This window comes from Oryzias latipes, chromosome 13 (genome assembly GCF_002234675.1).
Source record: "Oryzias latipes chromosome 13, ASM223467v1".
NCBI classification, from domain to species: domain Eukaryota; kingdom Metazoa; phylum Chordata; class Actinopteri; order Beloniformes; family Adrianichthyidae; genus Oryzias; species Oryzias latipes.
In genome coordinates this window covers 32,632,579-32,653,588 of record NC_019871.2, presented here as the reverse complement: position 1 = coordinate 32,653,588, position 21,010 = coordinate 32,632,579, and the positions used below count along the sequence as shown (strand labels likewise).

Genomic DNA, 21,010 nt, shown 5'->3' with positions numbered 1-21,010 from the left:
CACATTTTTTTATGTTTAAGCAGAGTCCAGATCCAGCAGAAAAATTATTGATCAGATTTATAGCTAACGGTACATGCGAATGATCTTTTAGAAACAGGGTGGTATCATCAGCTAGTTGGCTGATAGTGACTGTGTGGTCTTCTATTGAAATACCTTTTAGTGGAATTGAGTTTTAGTCGGTAAGGAGCTGGGTACAGAGGAGGAATAAATAAGGGGAAATGGGGCATCCTTGCCGGAGAGGTCCCAGCATGAAGTTTGATAGAACAATTTCCTCCTGCATACATTGTTTTAACAGCTCCTCTAAAAAAGGTCTTTCTTCCCATTTCTCCCTCCCCAGTGTGATTGAGTCCCTTGTTTTTAACACATTTTAGTAAATAAATTACTTTTAACTGGTACCACGTCTTGGCCTAATTTTAAACAAGAATCTGCGCGCCTATGTTGCAGCGCTTTGGGTTCCCCGGACGCTGTACCCGGGGTGGCGTTGTTGCTTTTTTTTATCTGCTACGACCACTTGCCACATGCTTTTATTGTGGAGGGCTAACCGGAAAACGCCTACCGCTGCTGACAGCGTTGACTCCCATCATCCCTCCAGAGGATGCGGCGGAGTAGATGGAAGAGGAGGCGGAGGAGGTGAAGGACTGAAAGGCGAAGAACAGCATGAACTGGTTGGAGGGGAAGGACGCGGATTGTGGTGTGCCGGCGGCAGGTCCACTCTGCGGGGATGGTTTCCGCCGTTTGACGGGAGGAAGTGTCGCGACCCTGCGGGGAGCGCGGAGGGACAACCTGTGTCTTTTTCTTTTGCCTCAAATGATGTGTGGCACTGAAAAATAAGGCTGGGCGAATTGTGAGGACCTCATTTTTTATTTCTGTGACCTTTTTAACGCTGAGCGGCGCGTTGTCGGTGTCTGGTTGACCCGGTCACGGAGCGGGAGATCAAAGGGAGCTCAACCCTCTGCATTGTGGGTCAGCTGCCATCATGGCTTTAGCCGTCATCTTAGCATCCTCCTCGCCTGCCCCTGCAGACTTCATGTCAACCTGAGATTCACGTCGAAAACGCTCCACATCGACCAGAATTCAAAGCACCGAGGCGTTTAAAATGAAAGCGTTGACGCTCCAGCCTCCCTGGCTGGTAGAAATATGTTTCTGGACGGCCTTGTGGCTGCTCGGCAGCGGGGAGTCCGCACCGAGCTCCCCGGGCCTGGCGCCCGCCATCCGCGTGCCACTGCGGCAGGGCGCTGGCGGCGACCAGCCGCTGCCGCCGGCCGTCGGCGGGAGGAGCAGGTCGTCGGCGCGGAGGCGGAGGGGAGCGGCACCGGGTGGCATCAGCTTCGTGGACATGATTGACAACCTCCGTGGGAAGTCCGGGCAGGGTTACTACGTGGAGATGGCCGTGGGCTCTCCTCCGCAGAAGGTAGTAGCTGAAACCACGGTCACGTGACTCTGATGGGTATGGTTATGTGGGTGCACGCGCACTGTCTTTTGCCCCATCTTTTTGAAGTGGGGGGTAGGAAATAATGACGGTGCAGCTGTGGGCACAGGCTGGCACCAGGGGGTAAGAAGAGAGAAGGAGGCCATTGAGCCTGACAGACAGACAGACAGACAGACAGACAGACAGACAGATAGATAGATAGATAGACAGACAGACAGACAGATAGATAGATAGACAGACAGACAGACAGACAGACAGACAGACAGGCAGACAGGCAGACAGACAGGCAGACAGAGGGAATCCCTGTGAAATGAGGGAGGTGGATTTCTGCTGTCAAAATTCAGAATCAATTTACAAGTTCACTATTTAATTAAATATTGATTCATTTTCCTGTTTTTTTCAACCAAAACAATAACATAAATAGCTTTCAAGGTAAATTCATTCATAACTTTCACAAATCAATATTGCATTTTCAAAGCAAAGATCAATTGAATGAAAGCTCACCCGAGAAAGAAGAGCTATTTACAGACTGAAAGAGGATGAAACGGGCAGATGGGAAGAAAATATGAGAAGGGCTCAGGAGAAAGGAGTGCTGGGCTGTGGCAGAAGGGGAGTTTTCAGGAAACAAAAGAAATGTTGAGAGGGATGAAGGAGCAGAAGTGCTGAGTAAAGGACCTGTGAGAGTCACTGACACGTCCTGCACACAATCAGAGGCATCTGCCTGTTTTTAGATCGGACAGTTTCATGAAAATATCTTTTTTGGAGCATTTTTATACATCAGTGAATGTCTGTTTTTGCTCAGCCTTTAATTCTGCTTAAAACCTAAAAAAATGTGACTCTAACAATATGATGCACGAAAAAAACAAAACAAAAAACCCCAGACATTTTTAGGCTTTTTAAAAAACCTTTTCCCTAAATAATTTAATTCTGAAAGCTTTCCCCCCAAAAAAACAAATAAAACAATTTTGACATTTTCCTTTTTCCACTTTTTCCATTTTTCCACCATAAGAATCTAAAATTAACACCAACCCTTTCAGGCTCTGTGCCACTAATGTCAGTGGGACGTATTTTATTGCGACAGGAAAAGACTTGGGTGTCAGGATGCAGCCTTTAGTGTTTGTGTGCACTATTGAGTGTGGTGCGTGTTCATGTGTGTGTGTGCTGAAGAAACAGCTCAATCCGGAGTTGTCAGCAAATTCTCTTTCCCCGAGGAGGAAGACAGGCCTGCAGGCTAGAAGTGCTGCTGCTTGACTTAAAGAAAGACCTCCTTTGATCACATTCTTAACTTTTGTAAAAGCGTTGCAGCGTTCTTTTATTATGATTATGCCATTTTTAGCCAAAACTTTTAAAAAAATCTTTGTTTTTTCTAAGACCGTTTCTGTAAAGCAGCAATTCTTCTATGGAAATTTACCTCAGATAACAACAATTTGAATAAATAAATGGCGTATATTTTAAGACTGGCCCAAGCCACGATGTCATTGTGATGGTCCCAAGCCTGGATAAATACAGTGGGTTGGGTCTGGAAGGGCATCCGGCGTAAAATATGGGACCAATGATATCCACACCGGATCAGTCAAGGCCCTGGTTAACAACAACCACCATCAGTACGTTCAGCAACAAGGTGCCGGTGGAAATTGGGCCACTGTTGGTCCAAGAAGGAGGACAGCAGGCAGGAAGGGAGAGAAGAGGAAAGTCATCAGTGTTGGACTGAGACTAGAGAATGTTGGAAGTATGACAGGAAAAGGTAGAGAGTTAGTTGACATGATGCAGAGGAGGAAGGTAGTCATACTCTGAGTCCAGGGGCCTCATTTATAAACGTTTCGCACAAAAGAAGGCGTACGCCACTCTCTACGCAATAGTTGAGATTTATAAAAAGCAAACTTGACGGGAAAATGTGCGGTCCTTCACACAAGCTCTGACCCAGGCGTACGCACAAAAACGGGTGAAATGAGAAACGGCGACACCGTCGGCAGATGGAAGAAACACGTGAAAGTGAAAATGACAATACTGCCTCTCAGAAATAACATGAAGACTTCACAAAGCAAGTCTTACAATTAACAGCTACACCAACACCCGTTTGATCGATCAGCAGTGAAACAAACAAAAATATCAAATGAAAATTACAACAGAAATTCAAATGAACACTTATTTGCAGAAAGAAAAGTGAAACATGTTCTGCAATATTGGCATGTTGTGCAATTCATCCTCATAAATAATATAGATAACAGAACAAAATAATGTACAAAACTGATATTCTTGTCAATGTTGGGGAAAGTTGTTTTCATAGTAAAACATTTCTTCATAAGCTACAGAATTATGGTATTCATGCATATGCCTTTAGTTTGTTTTATTTTTGATAAAACAATGTATGGCGTATGTCTCAACCATTCAGAAAGCAACAAGAAATTACATTTGCGCTGATCAATTTCTCATTTCCATGTCGATTAATACCGACATCTGTAGCTTGTCAGATGTAATTAAATGGAGGGAAATAAAATGCTGACTTTGATGTCCGACCGTTTCTTTTTTATTTAACCACGGTCCGAGGTTGTGAGGCTACAGCATGATTTACGGCGTCTGCCACCGTTTGCCGCTTACGTGCCTTTTTGGCATTAGTAATGCCCACACTGTGCCCTCCAAACAACACTTTTCTCCTCTTTTCCACCTCGCCAACGATAACTTCTACTTCGCATTGAGTGAAGTTACGTTTTTTTTGATTTCCTCTCTGTGTTTGCCATGGTTTCGCAATCAATGAATATTCATTTGTGGGCGTTTCACGGACTATTTATGGGCAACTATGGGCGTGTCATGAAGCCGCAAAAGCTGCGCTGCATTTAGAATTGGTTGTGATTTATTAAGGGAAAGATGCGTAGGATGTGCGTGCGCACGGTTTTATAAATCCGAATATTTCTGTGCGTACGCACGTCCTATGTTTCATCCGTACGCCACTTCTGACGCAAATCCTACGCAAAGTTTTAGAAATGAGGCCCCAGGAGACCAGGTGGAAAGGTGGCAAGACTAGACACTTAGGAACAGGGTTCATGTTGTTCTATCATGGTGGAGATGGGAGGAGAAATGGAGGGGGAGTTATCTTAAAGGAGGAGTTTGTTGGGAGTGTTGTGGAGGTATAAAGAGTGTCAGATAGAGTGATGAGTCTGAGGATAGAAATGGAAGGTGTGGTGGTTAATGTTGTTAGTGGGTTTACCCCACAGGTAGGATGTGAGCTGGAGGAGAAGGAGACATTCTGGTTGGACCTTGATGAAGGGATGATGAGCATCACTGGAAGTGAGAGAGTTGTCATTGGTACAGATTTTAATGGACATGTTGGTGCAGGAAACAGAGGTGAAGAGGAGGCAATGGGCAGGTTTGGTATCCAGGAGAGGAACGTAGAAGGACAGATGGGGGTTGGTTTAGCAAAAAAGATGGAAATGGCTCTAGTGAATACGTTCTTTGAGAAGAGGCAGGAACAAAGGTGACCTATAAGAGTGGAGGTAGAAGCACACAGATAGACTACATCTGGTGTAAATGGTGTAATAGCGTTTTTCCCTAGGAAACATCGGACTGTAACAAAACTTTCAACCAACGCCAGCAAAACCATCCAATCCCAGTTCAATATTGTTTCCTCATTCTTCTTATGTGAAAATGAAAAGTCTTACACTTTTAGAAAAATGATTTCTTTTTACATTTGTGTAATTAAATATTGTAATAATGATTTCAATGGCAAAATTGCTCTATAATGGACTATTCATGGCCATAAGGACATGCAGGTAGAAGAAATTGATTCCCCCTAGATTGTCGTGTAGAGCAGCGGTCCACAACCCCTGGGCTACGGACCGGTACCGGGCAAAAAATGTATACTCTCACTTTGATCATTTCCGTTTTGTTTATTTTATCTTCTGACACTGAAGGAAGTTATATTTTGGAAAATTACAGAATACTGTTCACCACATCTGTCTGTCTTGACATGTCACGTGACTTTAGACTTTTACAGGGTTTGCATGGTCATGAAAAACCTGGAAAAGTTTTGAAAATGAAAAATGCAATTTCTAGGTTCTTGGAAAATTGTGAAAAATCTGTAAAGTTTTGGAAAAATCAGGAAATATTAATATTTTGGGTGCAAAAAACACAAAAAAAATAGTTTAACATGAAATTGTGGCAGAAACTCAACCTCACGCTTACAGTGTTTACGCTGCCGTAAAGCAGTTTAAGTTGTCGTCATTACAGCCTATGGCGCTCTCAGCTTTGCTATGGTAAAACTGTACAAAATACTGGGAAATTTACACTCCTACCTGTCTGCCCGATCACAACTAGTGGCTTTTCATAGAGAAATATGAACTGTGGCTACTGAAAGACCTAAAACTCCTTTTGCACCAAAAACCTGCAAAATGCAGACATTGGTCCAAGTCCTTCGACATCAGCAGCATGAGAGAAGCGGGCTGGTGACAAACGCTGCCGAACACTCAGAGAACTTTTAAAAACGTCTAATGATGGCGTTAGCATGGAAGCGTATCACTTCAAATTAAAAAATAAAAATGAAAAAGGTAATCTTCCTTCCAATTTTTTCCGTGATTTTTGTTCTAATATTTTTAAGAACTGTGAAAGCAAAGAACTGCAAACAGGCTGGGCTTTCTAACCTCATCTGCTCATGAAAACCAGAAGATGAGCTGACATTAGACATGATCCGTTTGGTTTCTGTTTGTCACCAAATCGTCTGTTTGTTCTCCTTTTTTATCCATTAACATTGCAGAGCAAAGTGTTGGAGTATTTAATAGAGGGCCAGTATGAACTGTTTATTTATTATTGTTTGGGAGTCCATCCAGTCGACAATATTGGGCACAAAGCAGCAAAGTCTGTGGGAGACCTGCTGGATGCTCATGTTGTGGGTGTGGTCAACTTTGTCTTCTTTGCCATAAATTTTTCAGATTTTTGCTATAATGTTTTTTCAGAATTTGCTTTAATATTTTTTGGACTACAACAGTTGTTGACTGTTGATGTTAAATTTATTGTCTGTCACTTTTGAACAACTTCATCAAGGCCGGCGCTGCTTCTTCTTGGTTGCAGTCAGTAGCAAATACTGATACACACTCATACAGTGCTCTTTTGTGGTTGTTAGTGGGAAAATAACAAAAAGGATCCTATTTATTTGAAAGAAGACAAACACATATAAGTCGCGCCTGAGTACAGTCCCTGACAAAAGTCTTGTCGCTTATCCATTTTGTAGAAACAAAAGTGTATAACCTCACTTTTAATGAATCCATTGGTTTTAGAAATGTCTCATATGAAAGCTAAAACCCTCCCAAATTATGTTCAATATACTAAAATGAAATTGCTTCACTGAAGAAAGATTGATCATTTCATGAACACAGAAAGCTCACATTTTGGCAAGACAAAAGTTTTGTCGCCTTGAAATATGATGCACCCAATCCTAGATTACAGCCTCACCTGGGCTGGGTCCGGATGCTGGGGGGGCTTCTGGCCTGGGGGGCTCTCCTCCCCTCTCCTGGTCTGGCTGGTCTGGCTGGGTAGGTTCTGGCTCCCTTTATGAACACACGGTTCACGTCGGCAGCATGCATGTATCTCCACCCCCACGTGCACGTGCACACTGCCACACTGCTCCCTGTCTGCTTCATCCCTCCTCCTAACCCACAGTGTAGGGATGGACAGATTTTTTTCGCTCATCTTAGTGTCAGATTTTCACATTTGATGTTATATTTGTCTTTCCAGCAGATCTGGTATAAATGTTACAGCCTAAAATAATAACTTAGTCAAATCAGTGCTTGTATCCTCACCTTTTCACCTTTCTTCCTTTTACTCTCCCCCCCCCCCCCCCTCACATTCTTCCCCTCTCCCTCCCCACACACACTAAATGTAACAAATAAATAAAAAATAATACGACAAAAAGGGGTTTATACAAATCTACACTCTAGTTTCTTGAAGCTATATAACCTCTTTTTGTGATAGTAAAACCTGTCCAACACAAAAAGCCTTCAGCTCTAATCTGTTTGCTCAGCTGTTGGACAGAACAAGTTAAAAAAAAAAAAAAGATTACAGCCTCACCTGTGATCAATTACTGATCAATCAATTAGTGGGTGTGTCTAAAAAGAACCCCAGCACACCAGGCCTTCACATCAACTGCAACTTGACCTCTGACAACATGCCTAAGATTCACCCTGAGACCAAAGCGTTGATTATCAAGAAGCTGTAGACCAGATCCAATGCTGAGGTGGCTGACACCTTCAATGTGTCTCAGCGTCAAGTACAAAGAATAAGAAAAAGATTTGAAGAGACTGGAGATGTTTTTGACAAGCCCAGGTCCGGCAGACCCCGCAAGACAACTGCTCGGGAGGACCATTTGTTGGTTCGAAAATCCAAGGCCAGCCCCTTTTCCACGGCAGCAGAGCTCCACCAGGCCTGGTCACCTCAAGTCCCTGTGTCAACCAGAACAGTTTGTAGAGTTCTGTCTGAAAATGGCCTCCATGGTCCAATCAGTGCCCACAAACCAGCACTAAACAAAAGGCAATTGATAAAACGTGTGGCATTTGCCAAGGCCCACAGCCTGCTAAAAGGATGGACGCTGGAAAAGTGGCAGACGGTGGATTTCTCAGATGAGTCTTCAGTTGAATTACATCACAGCCGCCGCAAATATTGCAGGAGACCAACTGGAGCCCGAATGGACCCAAGATTCACCCAGAAAACAGTTAAGTTTGGTGGCAGAAAAATCCTGGTCAGGGGTTACATCCAGTATGGGGGTGTGCGAAACATTTGCAGGGTGGAAGGCAATATCAATAGCCTAAAATATGAAGAAGTATTAGCTACCTCTTCCATTCCCAACCATAAATGGGGTCAAATTCTGCAGCAGGATGGTGCTCCATCGCATACTTCCATCTCTACATCAAAGTTCCTCAAGGCGAAGAAGATCAAGGTGCTCCAGGACTGGCCAGCCCAGTCACCAGACATGAACATCATTGAGCATGTCTGGGGTAGAATGAAAGAGGAAGCATGGAAGACCAAACCAAAGAATCTTGATGAACTCTGGGAGGCATGGAAGACTGCTTTCTTTGCTATTTCTGATGACTTCATCTATAAATTGTATGAATCATTGTCAAACCGCATGGATGCTGTCCTTCAAGCTCATGGAAGTCATACAAGATATTAAATATGGATCTCACAGTAGCACTACTTAATTCACTGATGTTATGCAACATATTTTTGTTTTTGAAGTAAATTATTTGTTAAATTTTCACATTACTCTCTGTAGGCGACAAAACTTTTGTCTTGCCAAAATGTGAGCTTTCTGTGTTCATGAAATGATCAATCTTTCTTCAGTGAAGCAATTTTATTTTAGTATATTGAACATAATTTGGGAGGGTTTTAGCTTTCATATGCAACATTTCTAAAACCAATGGATTCATCAAAAGTGAGGTTATACGCTTTTGTTTCTACAAAATGGATAAGCGACAAGACTTTTGTCAGGGACTGTATAAGGCATTCCCCGGCCAAACTATGCAAAAACGAGACTTGTATTCCCAAAATATGGTATTCAGGAATGCATCTTAATTTTCTCAATATATGTCTTCCAGCATCAGAAAAATTGCCACAATGCGCCACATCTCCGAAAAGAATATTTGCAGAGAACAAAACGAGATGGTGGGTTTGTTGTTATTGTGCTAATTTATGTCTTTTTTTAACACTCTACCCATGGCCCTGTATGGGTCAATATGGAAAAAGTTTTTCTTCAGACATTGTCATATGTGACGGATGCACCACTTCCATTATCAAAACCCCTTACAGTTCATAATCCTGTTGTACGTGACTCAATTTGAATAATTCATCAAATTTATTTAATTTAATATTTTTTAACTTGTCTTGTCCAACAGCTGGGCAGACAGATGAGAACTGAGGGCCTCTTGTGTTGGACATATTTTACTTTAATAACAGGGGTTATTAATCTTCAGACAAACCAGAGGTATGTCTGAATAAACCCCTTTTGTAATCGAGGCCAAACTTTATTCATTTTAATCATATTTGAAAATCTTTTGTGTTGGACCGGACAGAAAAGGAAAGAAGGGAAGAAGAGAGAGGGATGTTAGAGAGGGGGGGGGGATAGGAGGGTGATAATAGGAGGGGGGGTATAAAACCATGAAGCAGCATAAAGCAACAAGCTACTGGATGTTTATCATTACGGTAAGGTACAGATAGAATACAAATCTCAAAGGGGCGGGGCCTGTCCACACACACTCATGTTACAAACACACCTGTTAGCTGCAAAGATGTCCACATGTCAACATGTACACAAAACAGATAGTGTTCACACACGCATACTTATGCCTTCAAACCAACTAGTGCGAAATCTTTCATTCATTCAATCACGCAAACTATTAGTGTAAAGGTGAGCTAACACCTGTGCTCAGGTGAGTGTTTATGTTCTTCTAAAATGGATGGTGGAATGTGAAAAGAAGGAGGGAGAGTGCCCAGCCACCCCCACACCAAGACCCCCGCCGCAGCGGCAGCCAAAACCCCCCAACGCCACACGGCAGCAGGTGGAGAACAACCACCCCCCGGGCGATCACATCCACCACCCAGGCCAGGGCCGCCGCGGGGCCCCCAGAGCCAGAGAACAGGGAGGCATGGCCCCATCACCACCCAGGAGTTCTGGGCATCCCCCCGCCCCGACCCCAGGTACGAGCCAGGACCCCCCAAGGGAGACCCGCTCCGCGCTCCAGGCAGCCACCCACCCGGCCCACAGTTGGTCCAGAAAGGAGCAAGGCAGGGGCCAGCCGGCTCCGCCCAGGAGGGGACACCCCGGGGAAAAGGGGGGCCCACGAGGGGTGTTGTAAACATGGCCCGACCAGGCTCGGCCACAGTTGGAAATTTGGGGATGTCCAGCACCCGGGGGCAAGGACCAAAACCCACACCACAGGGACACGGACTCCCCTGGCTGAGGTATGATGTGATCCCCGGCTTCTGGCCTTGCCAGAAAGCTCAGGGAGCCCCCTCCCTGCGTGGAGAGAGGGCCGCCCGGCCCAGGAAGCCAGAACCCAGGGGACACGGCCTCCGTTGCCAAGGGTCCTGTACCCCCTACCAGGGATGGGGTAGGGGACAGATGGTCCAAGGTCCCACCTTCCTTGTGAAATGTGTGTGTGTGTGTGTGTGTGTCTGTGAGGGTGTGTGTGTTTATGTTGGAATGTATATTTTGAGGGGTGAAGGGTGTGTCTACCAAGGGGGTGCAGTTAAAATTGCCAGGTAGGGCACTGAGGGGACATCTCTTGATTACTCACAGTGATGTCCCATCACCCTCCCCACCAAGGGGCCCTAAATGTCTGAGGGGAATAATTCATCAATTAAAGAAACACTAGGTATTTGGGAATAGGTCTGTTTACCCCAATTGCATCAAATCCTTCTTTTCCACCCTCTGTGTCAGATGCCACTTTTCAAAGATGACACCAAGCAGGTCTGAAGGGCTCCAATGATTTAATTACGGAAAAACAATTTGCATCTTTGCAACAATTGTCATATCTGTATAATCTGCCAGCAGGACACTTTTTTAGACATTTATATGTGCGTCATTTTATTATGACCTCCACTTTTTGGATGACATCCTTACGTTTGATCCAAATCAAAAGATGTCCATCAAGAAAATGTTTAGCATGTTTCCAAACATGTCTCTCTCCATGCAAACCGTCAAAACATCTTAGGAAATTATCCCCAAATCACTATAAAAGATCAGGACAAAGTCATGACAAAGATGAACTCATCTTCAGTGTGTGCGGGGCATTGTCTTATACACTTAAAATAGTTTACTGTGCACACCTCCATACATCCAAACTGGCTGAAATGCTTCCACAAATGGATCCTACATGTGACAGATGTAACCAGTAGCAGTGGAGGAGCTGTTCCTCTGCAGGAGCTGAAACTCAAAATGCACACACGCATCCAAAACAACAAAAACCTGCAGGCCAGACCCGGGGTCGTAACAGGTATGGAGGTATGGGCTGAGGAACTCTAAAGAAGAAACGTGAATAATTAACAGAAATTAATCTGAAATTGAAATGAATAAATTAAGAGAAATTAATCATTTGTGCACAACTTTGCAAAAATATGAATAAAAAATTTTGTTTTACGTTTGACACGTCTGTTTTGAATACGACTCTTGCTTGACTTGAATACGAAATTTCCCCTGTTAACAAACTGTCAAAAATACATCACAGGCGCATACACCGAGTCCCAAAACTTCGATTCAACAGAGTGAGCATGCGCTTTATACCGCATTTATTAAACTAAAACATAATTAAACTTTAGAATGTTATTGATTCCCTGAAATGGATATTATCTTAATACCATAAACCTGTTAAATAAAAAACACAGATTATACCAGCTGCCATTTTTATGTTGTCAGGTGACAACAGCTGATTGTGTAAACCAGGGGTTCACAAAGTTTTTATAGCGGAGGGCCAAATTAAGAACTCAACATTAGACTGGGGGCCAATTTTGGTGAAAAAGTGGATAAAGAGAAAAAGTAGTTTTTACTAACTTTAATGACCAAGTGTCATTTGTCCAGTTAACCAGGCCCTCCAGATGTTTGTCCAGAGGTTGCTGCTCAGATCTTCTACTCGTATCTATTTGTATCCTTTGCTCTGGACAAACAATGTCAGCTCCTTTCAGCATCCATTCTTTTACAAACTACCCGTCACTGAAGGACTTGCTTTGCTGGAGCGTTTCCAAAGCTACAACGTAGCTACTAGCTTCAGTCACAGCTTCACTGGATTTAGACATTTTAGTGAACATTATCTGCTGTGCAGCACAGCCTGGTTGTAGTTGTTGGAGCTTATTGCTGCGCTCCTCACCGGTAAATTTGTCATAGATTTTATGATTTGTTACATAATGATGATTTATATTGGTTTCTTTAAGCGATGCATTTACCTGCTTGTAAATCAGACACAGGACTTTATCCATGAGGTACGACACAGCAAGCATTTGACCACCTAGCTAGAAAACGCCTTTTCTCCTCACCAACACAACCTTTTCCTCAAAGGAACCTGCTCTGGATCTCTTTTATTGAGGGCCACAAAAAAATCTTCCCGCGGGCCGCCATCGGCCCCCAGGCTGCACTTTGAGATCCTCTGGTGTAAACAACGTACCGGACCTGGAAGTGGTGGGGAAAAAAAGAGCATCAGATGTCCCACATAAATGTAAAATGTCCATGTTCATTAAAAATATCATGACATGACAAAATATCTCATATTAAGATAACGATGAAACAAAATAACCAAAATGCCCTAGCAGGCAGTGGAGGGATTCCGGTTTCTGCCGCTGGGAAAGCGGGAAATTCCCGCTTCACTAGCCAGTTTATTCCCGGAACAGGAACAGGACAGCTATTTATTGTCTATACATATATACTGTATGTATAGTATATATGCTAGGCTGTAATTATAATTGGTATAATTGTTAACAGCAGAAAGGGGGGAGGGAGGGTGGTGGTCATTGTTTGTCCTTTTTTGTGTGGAAAATACAAAAAATATATTAACCAACCAAAAACTGCTACAAGAACCTGTTAAAAACAGCAGAAACACAATTTTGATCAGATTGAGCCTTCAAAGCAGGCAGTGTGTGTGTTAGAGAAACAAATTGGTGTGAACACCAAAGTCAGGATTTATCCTGAGCTGACAAGCTTGGCCCTTGAGACAGTAGCACTTGTGTGGGTATTTTAAGAGACAATCCATTATTGAACAGCTTGCTTTGGCTCAGTGGCTGGCTGCCTGCCTGCCTGCCTGCCTGCCTGCCTGTCTGTCTGTCTGTCTGTCTGTCTCTGTGCGTCCATCCTAGCAGCTAATGTCCTGAGCCTCTTTGAATCTGCCCGTCGCATGTTACCAATCTCATTTAACGGCGTAGAGTTTGAGAGGTGCACACCGGACACCTTTGCTTTCCCATTGATGGCTGTGTGCTCCATTCACAGATTTACTGGAAAATATGATACTCACACAGAGATGCAGACATAGGAGAAGGACGAGGGACAAGGACATTAAGGTTAAAGGGAGGTATGGCACTGCCAGAGGCTAGAAACTGATACAGACCATGTCTGAAATTCAGATCAACCAACGTATAGACGTGTTTACACACGTGTAAGAATTTGATATATTGAAAGTCCCACTCCATTCATCTTTTATTGTGTTGTAAAAGTGTTCCCAGTGTCTTTTATTTATGATTTTGCCATTTTGAGCCAAAATAAAAAAAAAACCTGTTTAGCTTTTCTAGGACATAGTTTCTGCAGAGCGGGAGGAGTTCAACGGAAATTTGGCGGGACTGTTGCTGTGGAGTAAGCCTGCCTCCACTTCCCGTCACCCATCTGTTTACATTCTCTCTTGTTGGCTTACAGCCCCTCTCACCCCCAAGCTAACATTACCGGTGCAACAAACCCGGCAGATCTATCCATCCGTCCAGTTCTGATCCAGATTCCAGCTCAGACCAGGAAAACAAAGACGTTCATGGATCTAGTTTTCTAAAAGTGGAGCCAACGGGGCAGAGCAGGGGGCTGGTGGAGATTGTATTTTCTGCGCCACAATTACAATCTTTTTCCAACAGCTCCTGATTCATAACAACTTGATTAAAAATACTTAGAAATCCTATTTTAGTCTTAATTTTCTTAATGTATGTCTGCCACCATGAGCGAAATGCCACAATAAACACCAAAACACAATTGAAGTGGATCTTTAAGTATTCCAAAGCAGCCATGTTGTTTCTGTTCAGCACACAGTGATGTATCTTTTGCTTCTTCTCATTTCAGTTAAACATTCTAGTGGACACAGGAAGCAGTAACTTTGCAGTTGGGGCAGCTGCTCACCCGTTCCTGCGCAGATACTACCATCGCTCTCTGTGAGTGCAGGCAATGTCCTCGAACGCACGGCCAAACTGGAAAGAAAAGCTCATCGAGGAATGTGACGTTCACCCCCTCTTGTTCTTTCACAGCTCCAGTTCCTACCGTGACATGGGCCGAAATGTGTACGTTCCTTACACTCAAGGCCGCTGGGAAGGTGAGCTTGGTACCGACTTGGTCTCTGTGCCACACGGACCCAACGCCACGCTGCGGGCCAACATCGCTGCCATCACCCAGTCAGAGCGCTTCTTCATCAATGGCTCAAACTGGGAGGGGATCCTGGGCCTGGCCTATGCTGACATTGCCCGGGTAGGTCCATGCCCTCTATCTTTGGATATTTGATCAATAATAAGAATGGATTGGATTTATCTGCTTTTGCAGACACTCAAAGTTCTTCCAATGTGTCCATTATTCATTCATACTTGGTAACTACTGTTGTAGCCACAGCTGCCCTGGGGCAGACTGACAGAGGCGTGGCTGCCGGTTTGCGCCTCTGACCATCACTGAGACATTCCCACACCAGTGGAGCCGCACTGGAGGCATGGAGGCTGAAGTGTCTTGCTCAAGGACTCAACGACAGATGACTGGGGCGGGGATCGAACCGCCAATCCTTCAATCATTGGACAACCTGCTCAAACTAATAAACTGACAATAAACTGCTTACTAATAAACTATGTTAGTGAAAAAATTCTATTTTAAGTTTTTATGCCAAAAAGTTTTAGATCACCTCAAGGCCCCTTCATTACTGGGATTGTCACATTTTATGTCATTTCAAAAAAGTTGAAAAAACAATTTGTGTAGCTTTGAAAAGCTCTTTTTCCTTTTCTAACTCTTTTAAAAATAAAATAAAAAAATAAAATAAAGCAGAAAATATTGAGTTTCCAGTAGAGAAACCTGCAATATCTTACACTAAAACTAACCCCTTTTGCTACAATTTTCTACATATAGAGTTACAACCCAGGAGACAAATGTTACGGTTCGTAACCAGAAAGGACCCAGGAGCAGGAAGGACTCGAATCCAAGGAGTTTGGAAGCCAAAAGGTTTAATAACCAAAATACTCCACACAAGTGGGACCAAAACAAGGGAGAACTGACAGGACTAAACAGGACACTGTGACAACAGAACCACAAAGACAGAACCTTAAATAACTAAACACACTAACTGAAAATAGTAAACAGCTGAGAAGCCTGGTGAGAACACAGAGGGTGGAGGGGGGGGGTGCAGCTGGCAGCTGCAATCATGACAACAATGACAAAAACTCAATTGTTTTTAAATTCAAAGAAAATCTATCCATTAAAATTGGAAAAATGAATATACTTGGCTGTTGGGTTTAGCGCCTCAGAGCAGCTGCTTGAGTCTGAAACTCGTCAAAGTGGTTTGTTGTTGGTCCAAGCAAAGCACACTGACCCTGTGGAGGTGGATTGGGAGGAGCTGGAGCTCACAGAACAGGTTTTGAGAGGAATACTCAGAAATGCATGAATGGGTTGTTTTTTTATGAGGAATTAACATTATAACACACTTATAAGCTCATCAGGTTTATTTTGCGTGATATAGACTCTTTAGTGACCCACTCCAATGAAAACGGTGATTTAGGTGTTTTTAACATGTTTTTGTAGCATTTCTCTGATGATGGAGGACACGTATAAAGAACAGTCATATTAAAATTGCATTTCAGAGTATTTCATTATTCAAATTCTTCTGAACCAGGAGCAGGACAAATGCAGTTTGAAAAAGCTTGTAGTTGACAGCCAAACTATAGTCAGCAGTCCTCAGTCTCCCTGCTCTGCTCCATTCTGATCATCCTCTGACAGACACACAGATCCATGAAGGTCTGTGTTTTCCTGGTCTGAGCTGGAATGTGGATCAGAACTGGACGGATGGATAGCTATGATACTGCTATCTATTTTTATTGCACTGCTAATGTTAGGTTGGCGCTGTGAGGGGCTGTAAGCTAGAAGGAGAGAGTGTAAAGAAAGGCATGATAAACTCAGAGGTAAATTTCTGATGAACTCCTGCTGCTCTGCAGAAACTATGACCCAAAGGTTTTTGGATTTCTGCTCAAATGGCATAATCATAGTCAAACACCAGAGCTTTAGCTAACATTAACATTTAGTTAACATTCTTTAGACCACCATAACTCTGAAGCAGAGAAAGAGTCTTGCTCTGATGTGCAACACTTTATAGTAGTGAAGTCTTAACACGATCAGCGTGCGGAGAAATCCAGCCTGAAGAGTTCTGGTAGGTCAAAGATCATGTTATTTAGGTTATTTAGGGGTCACCGACGACGTCTTAAAGGGTTAACTTGCTCTAAAATTGTCCGACCAACAAAAATAACACTGTATTGTAATATTGGTTCCTTTTTTAAATAATTCTAATGAAACACGGCTTTGTTCCACGTGAATGACTTTAAAAAAGAACGACTACGATGATGATTATATTTTATTTCAGACATATAAACTGCACATATAGATAAATATACACATAGAAACATACACACATGCAAACATCCAACACACAGTTGTCATGTGCAAACACCTATTTGGTTTTATTTAAATTTTATGCCCCAGCACACCCCCATACAATTCCAATGTATATTCATAAATATTTGCAGATTTATAACAGTTTGTTTATGCTTTGTCAGCATTTTTGGCTGTCGTGAACAATGAAAAATAGCCCGTCTGATTACATAGACAGGATTCATGGCTTGGAGATAAAATGGATGGATGGATGGATGATGGGTGGGTGGATGAATGGTGGATGGATGGATGGATAGATAGTGTTACTAACCCGCAAAGTAACCACTACGTTTTGTACAACAAGTATGGATGTTTTAAGCTCGTATTCACTTCCCTCAGACAGTCATAAATATTTTCAGCCATGCTTGACTTTTGGGATCCATTTCTCTTGTCTTCCAGCCGGATGAGACGCTGGAGCCTTTCTTTGACTCTTTGGTCCGCCAGACTTCAGTCCCCAACCTTTTCTCGCTCCAGCTGTGCGGTGCCGGTTACACCCAGAACTACTCCTCGGGCAGCTCCACAGTGGGAGGCAGCATGGTAGCACAATCCCCTACGTTTTGAAATATGTCTCATATTAATTCTTTATATAATACCTCTTCTTCTCGTTAGATCATCGGAGGAGTAGACTCCTCGCTTTATGTGGGAGAGATTTGGTACACTCCGATCCGCAGGGAGTGGTATTATGAGGTTATTATCGTGCGCATTGAAGTGAATGGACAGGACCTCAACATGGACTGTAAAGAGGTAAGATATAGTGCAGCAAAAATGAGTCATGATTTGGTGTTTCATGTAGGGAACATGGAATTTGTCACTCCTCGACCGTCCATCTCTTGCAGTACAACTATGACAAGAGCATTGTGGACAGCGGCACCACCAACCTACGCCTACCAAGGAAAGTCTTCCAGGCTGCAGTCAAAGCTATTGAGGCAGCCTCTTCGGTGAGGAAACACATTCAATGGCTCTAACACGAGTCTGACACGAAATGAGGAGCTGGGAGAAACCAACAGCATTCCTCTGACCTTGCTTTCCAGACAGAGCAGTTTCCCTCCGGGTTCTGGTTGGGGGAGCAGCTGGTGTGTTGGCAGGCCGGCACTACGCCCTGGCACATCTTTCCAGTCATCTCCCTGTACTTGATGAGTGAAAACCGCAACCAGTCCTTCAGAATATCCATCCTGCCGCAGGTAAGTTCAACAGAGCGTTCCTAAGCTTAATGCGGCTTCCATTTCAAAACCACAGGCTTTTAATGAAATCACTCAGGACTAAAACCAAACAAACAATTGGGTTATTTAGCATGCCCTGTTGTTAAAGTCCAGCGCAAGAGGCTTTCAGTTCTCATCTGTCTGCCCAGCTGTTGGACCGGACAAGTTTAGAATAAAAACATAAAACTTTCATTTTAAATTGTGACTGCCCCCCAGTGGACTGTCCCAAAAATGACTTCACTGATGAAACATGTCAGTCAACAAGTTTGTGTTTCTGAGAAACTGAATTTGGTGTAAACATGTTCAGCAATGAGAACAGCTGTCAACAACACACGTCTTTAGGACATTGTCTCCCAACAAATACAATCAAATCAGGTCAGATTTTGTGTCAAAGAAAACATCAAAGTTTAGAAACTCTTTCTCAGCAGCCAAATTAAAGTGTTTTCGCAAAAGAAAACTGTCAAGTTGACGTTTGGATAATAAATGAACCGTTTTAAAAATAATTCTGTTATATTTGTGCTAAGCCTGATTTTTTTTATATTTAATATAAAAACTGTTGCAGGGTCACCATCAGAACTGTGGTTCTGGTGACCCATCAGAACCAGAGTCCTGCATATCTAGAGGGCCTTTTCATTTCTTCACAAACCTAGTTTAGTAAGTAAGTATGTTTATTTCTATAGCGCCTCTCTCAGATAAAATCACACAGTGTTTCACAATAGTAGAAACATAAAATTGCAACCAGGCATCACACATCACAGACAAAAAAGACTAAAGTAGATCAGCTCACAGCTCTTCTGAATCAAAACGTCTGACCTGACTATTAAAACACTCAACGGAGTGGATCTGTGGTAATGACAAAGGGAGGCCATCCTCCTGTTGTTTCTGCAGCAATACCTGCGGCCAGTCGAGGACGTGGCCTCTGCTCAGGAGGACTGCTACAAATTTGCCGTGTCCCAGTCCAGTACCGGCACAGTGATGGGAGCCGTCATCATGGAGGGCTTCTACGTGGTGTTCGACCGCGAGAAGAAACGGATCGGCTTCGCTGTCAGCACCTGCCACGGTGAGGAAGATCAACCCTTCAAAGACCCTCACGGGTCATCTTTTCATCAAAGCGTTTCCAGTGGTCTTTTAATGATGATGATGCTGTTTTTAGTCAAATTCAAAAACCTGCAGCATTTTCTAGGACATTATTTCTGCAGAGCAGCAGGAGTTTATTAGAAATATGAAACACCAATTATCATCTATATGTCTATGTCATTAGAAATTCCCCTCTGAGTTGTGGGCGGGACTGTTTTCACAGAGTAACCCTCCCAACAGTCCTCTACCCATTGCTGAGAGCTCTCCGTTTACACTCTCCCACTAGCTTACAGCCCCTCACACCCCAGACCTAGTATCATTGGAGCTATCCAGTCGTACAGTTTAGATCCAGATTCCAGCAAAGACGTTCATGGATCTGTTTGTCTGCAGGGGGATGATCAGAATGGAGCAGAGCAGGGAGCTTTTCCTGATGCAAAGTTCCTATGTTCCACTTTCTTGGCGTGGTCGTTCAAGCCTCGTGGTGTTGTTGTGATGTGTGTGCTTCTCCAAGCCATTCAATGGCATTTGTCTGTTGGCAGTGCATGATGAGTTTCGCACCGCTTCTGTGGAGGGCCCGTTTCACGGCATCGACCTGGAAGACTGTGGCTACAACATCCCACAGACGGACGAGTCCACTCTGATGACCATCGCCTACATCATGGCTGGGATCTGTGCTCTGTTCATGCTGCCGCTCTGTCTGATGGTGTGCCAGTGGCGCTTCGCCCGCTGCCTCCACCCACACAGGGACTTCGCTGACGACATATCACTCCTCAAATGAAGGGATGGACTCACATGAAACCTATGCTGAGCTGGGTTGTGTCTAAAGGGAATGGAGGGGATTCTTGACACACGTGATAGAAACAGTGAATGGCGTACAGAGTGACCCCGGCTGACCTGAAGTTGTTTGTGAGGAGAGTCATAATGAACTCGACACTAGCACAACACAAGGTGCAGCGGTCAGCATCCTCCTTGCCTGTTTTCAGCTACCTATGCAGATCAGCTTGGCTAAACGTGAGCTAAAAGGAAAAAAACATTGTTGTTTTTTTGCATTTTATCAGTGTAAGTGAATCCCTGAAGTGCTGTTGTTTTGAGAAACCCAGAGAGTTGGGAGTGATCTTCATGCAGTCATGTCATGTCTAACAGCTTCACTGGACTTTGGGACATCGGTATGCAGAATCCTGGGCAGCAGGATGTGGAGTTGATGGCAGAACATGGATGTTCACCTGGCCTAACGAAGACACAAGTAACCCAGATATGGAAACAATAGAGTCCTTATTATGTTGTTATGTTTGAACATGTGAACGTGGTTGTGTCTTCTGTTTGCAGCTTTCGAGTGAGTGAAACAAGTAGCTCAAGCATGCCTGTATGTGCACAGCTGTACTTCACTGTAACCCAAGAGCAGAAGGTTTTGAGGCTAAGTCCAAAAGTTAATCAAAATCTATATACCAACGTATCCCTGCACACGCCAGGAAAGACTTCCGACTGTGAGGCATTCAGATGGATCCTGCAGAATGCTCTGTTTATGCCACAGTCAGCTGAAAGCAGAACTTTACCTGTTGTATATAAACCATGTGCATTCCTAATGTTCTCTTTGCACATTCACAGAACACATATATCTTTGCAAGCGACTGCTGAACTGGTTTTATGGGCTTTGATGACTAAATAGGGCTTTTTTTTCACTGGCACTAACCCTTCACACCTTTTAACACTTAGATGAGGAAAGCAGCCCCAAATATGTTATATACTAAATAACAAATATATATGTCTGTGAGGGACAGTTTGTGTCGTCTCTGAAAAAGCTGTAAATAGATCAAGTCTGATATTTATCTGTCAGATACTGGCAGCCCAGAGGAACCAATAAAAAGGCTTATTGTAACTATGATGTTGTTGTTTATCGTATTCTAGTTAAACAGAAAA

General features: G+C 43.5%; 1 protein-coding gene across 1 annotated transcript; it reads left to right on the top strand.

The window, feature by feature from the left end:
• The first annotated feature begins 558 nt into the window (after nt 1-558).
• bace1 (beta-secretase 1) lies at nt 559-20,975 on the top strand. Its single transcript, XM_023961451.1, has 9 exons — nt 559-1,411; nt 14,211-14,299; nt 14,393-14,609; nt 17,217-17,354; nt 17,427-17,561; nt 17,654-17,755; nt 17,849-17,998; nt 18,905-19,076; nt 19,633-20,975. The coding sequence occupies exons 1-9, from the start codon at nt 1,097-1,099 to the stop codon at nt 19,869-19,871; spliced, it is 1,557 nt and encodes a 518-aa protein (XP_023817219.1). The 5' UTR covers nt 559-1,096; the 3' UTR covers nt 19,872-20,975.
• The last annotated feature ends 35 nt before the right edge of the window (nt 20,976-21,010 follow it).

Coding starts and splice junctions, on each gene's coding strand:
- bace1 (XM_023961451.1), top strand. CDS start 1,097: ATGAAAGCGTTGACGCTCCAGCCTCCCTGGCTGGTAGAAATATGTTTC. Junction 1,412..14,210: donor TGGGCTCTCCTCCGCAGAAG/GTAGTAGCTGAA, acceptor TTCTCATTTCAG/TTAAACATTCTAGTGGACAC. Junction 17,756..17,848: donor CTATTGAGGCAGCCTCTTCG/GTGAGGAAACAC, acceptor CTTGCTTTCCAG/ACAGAGCAGTTTCCCTCCGG.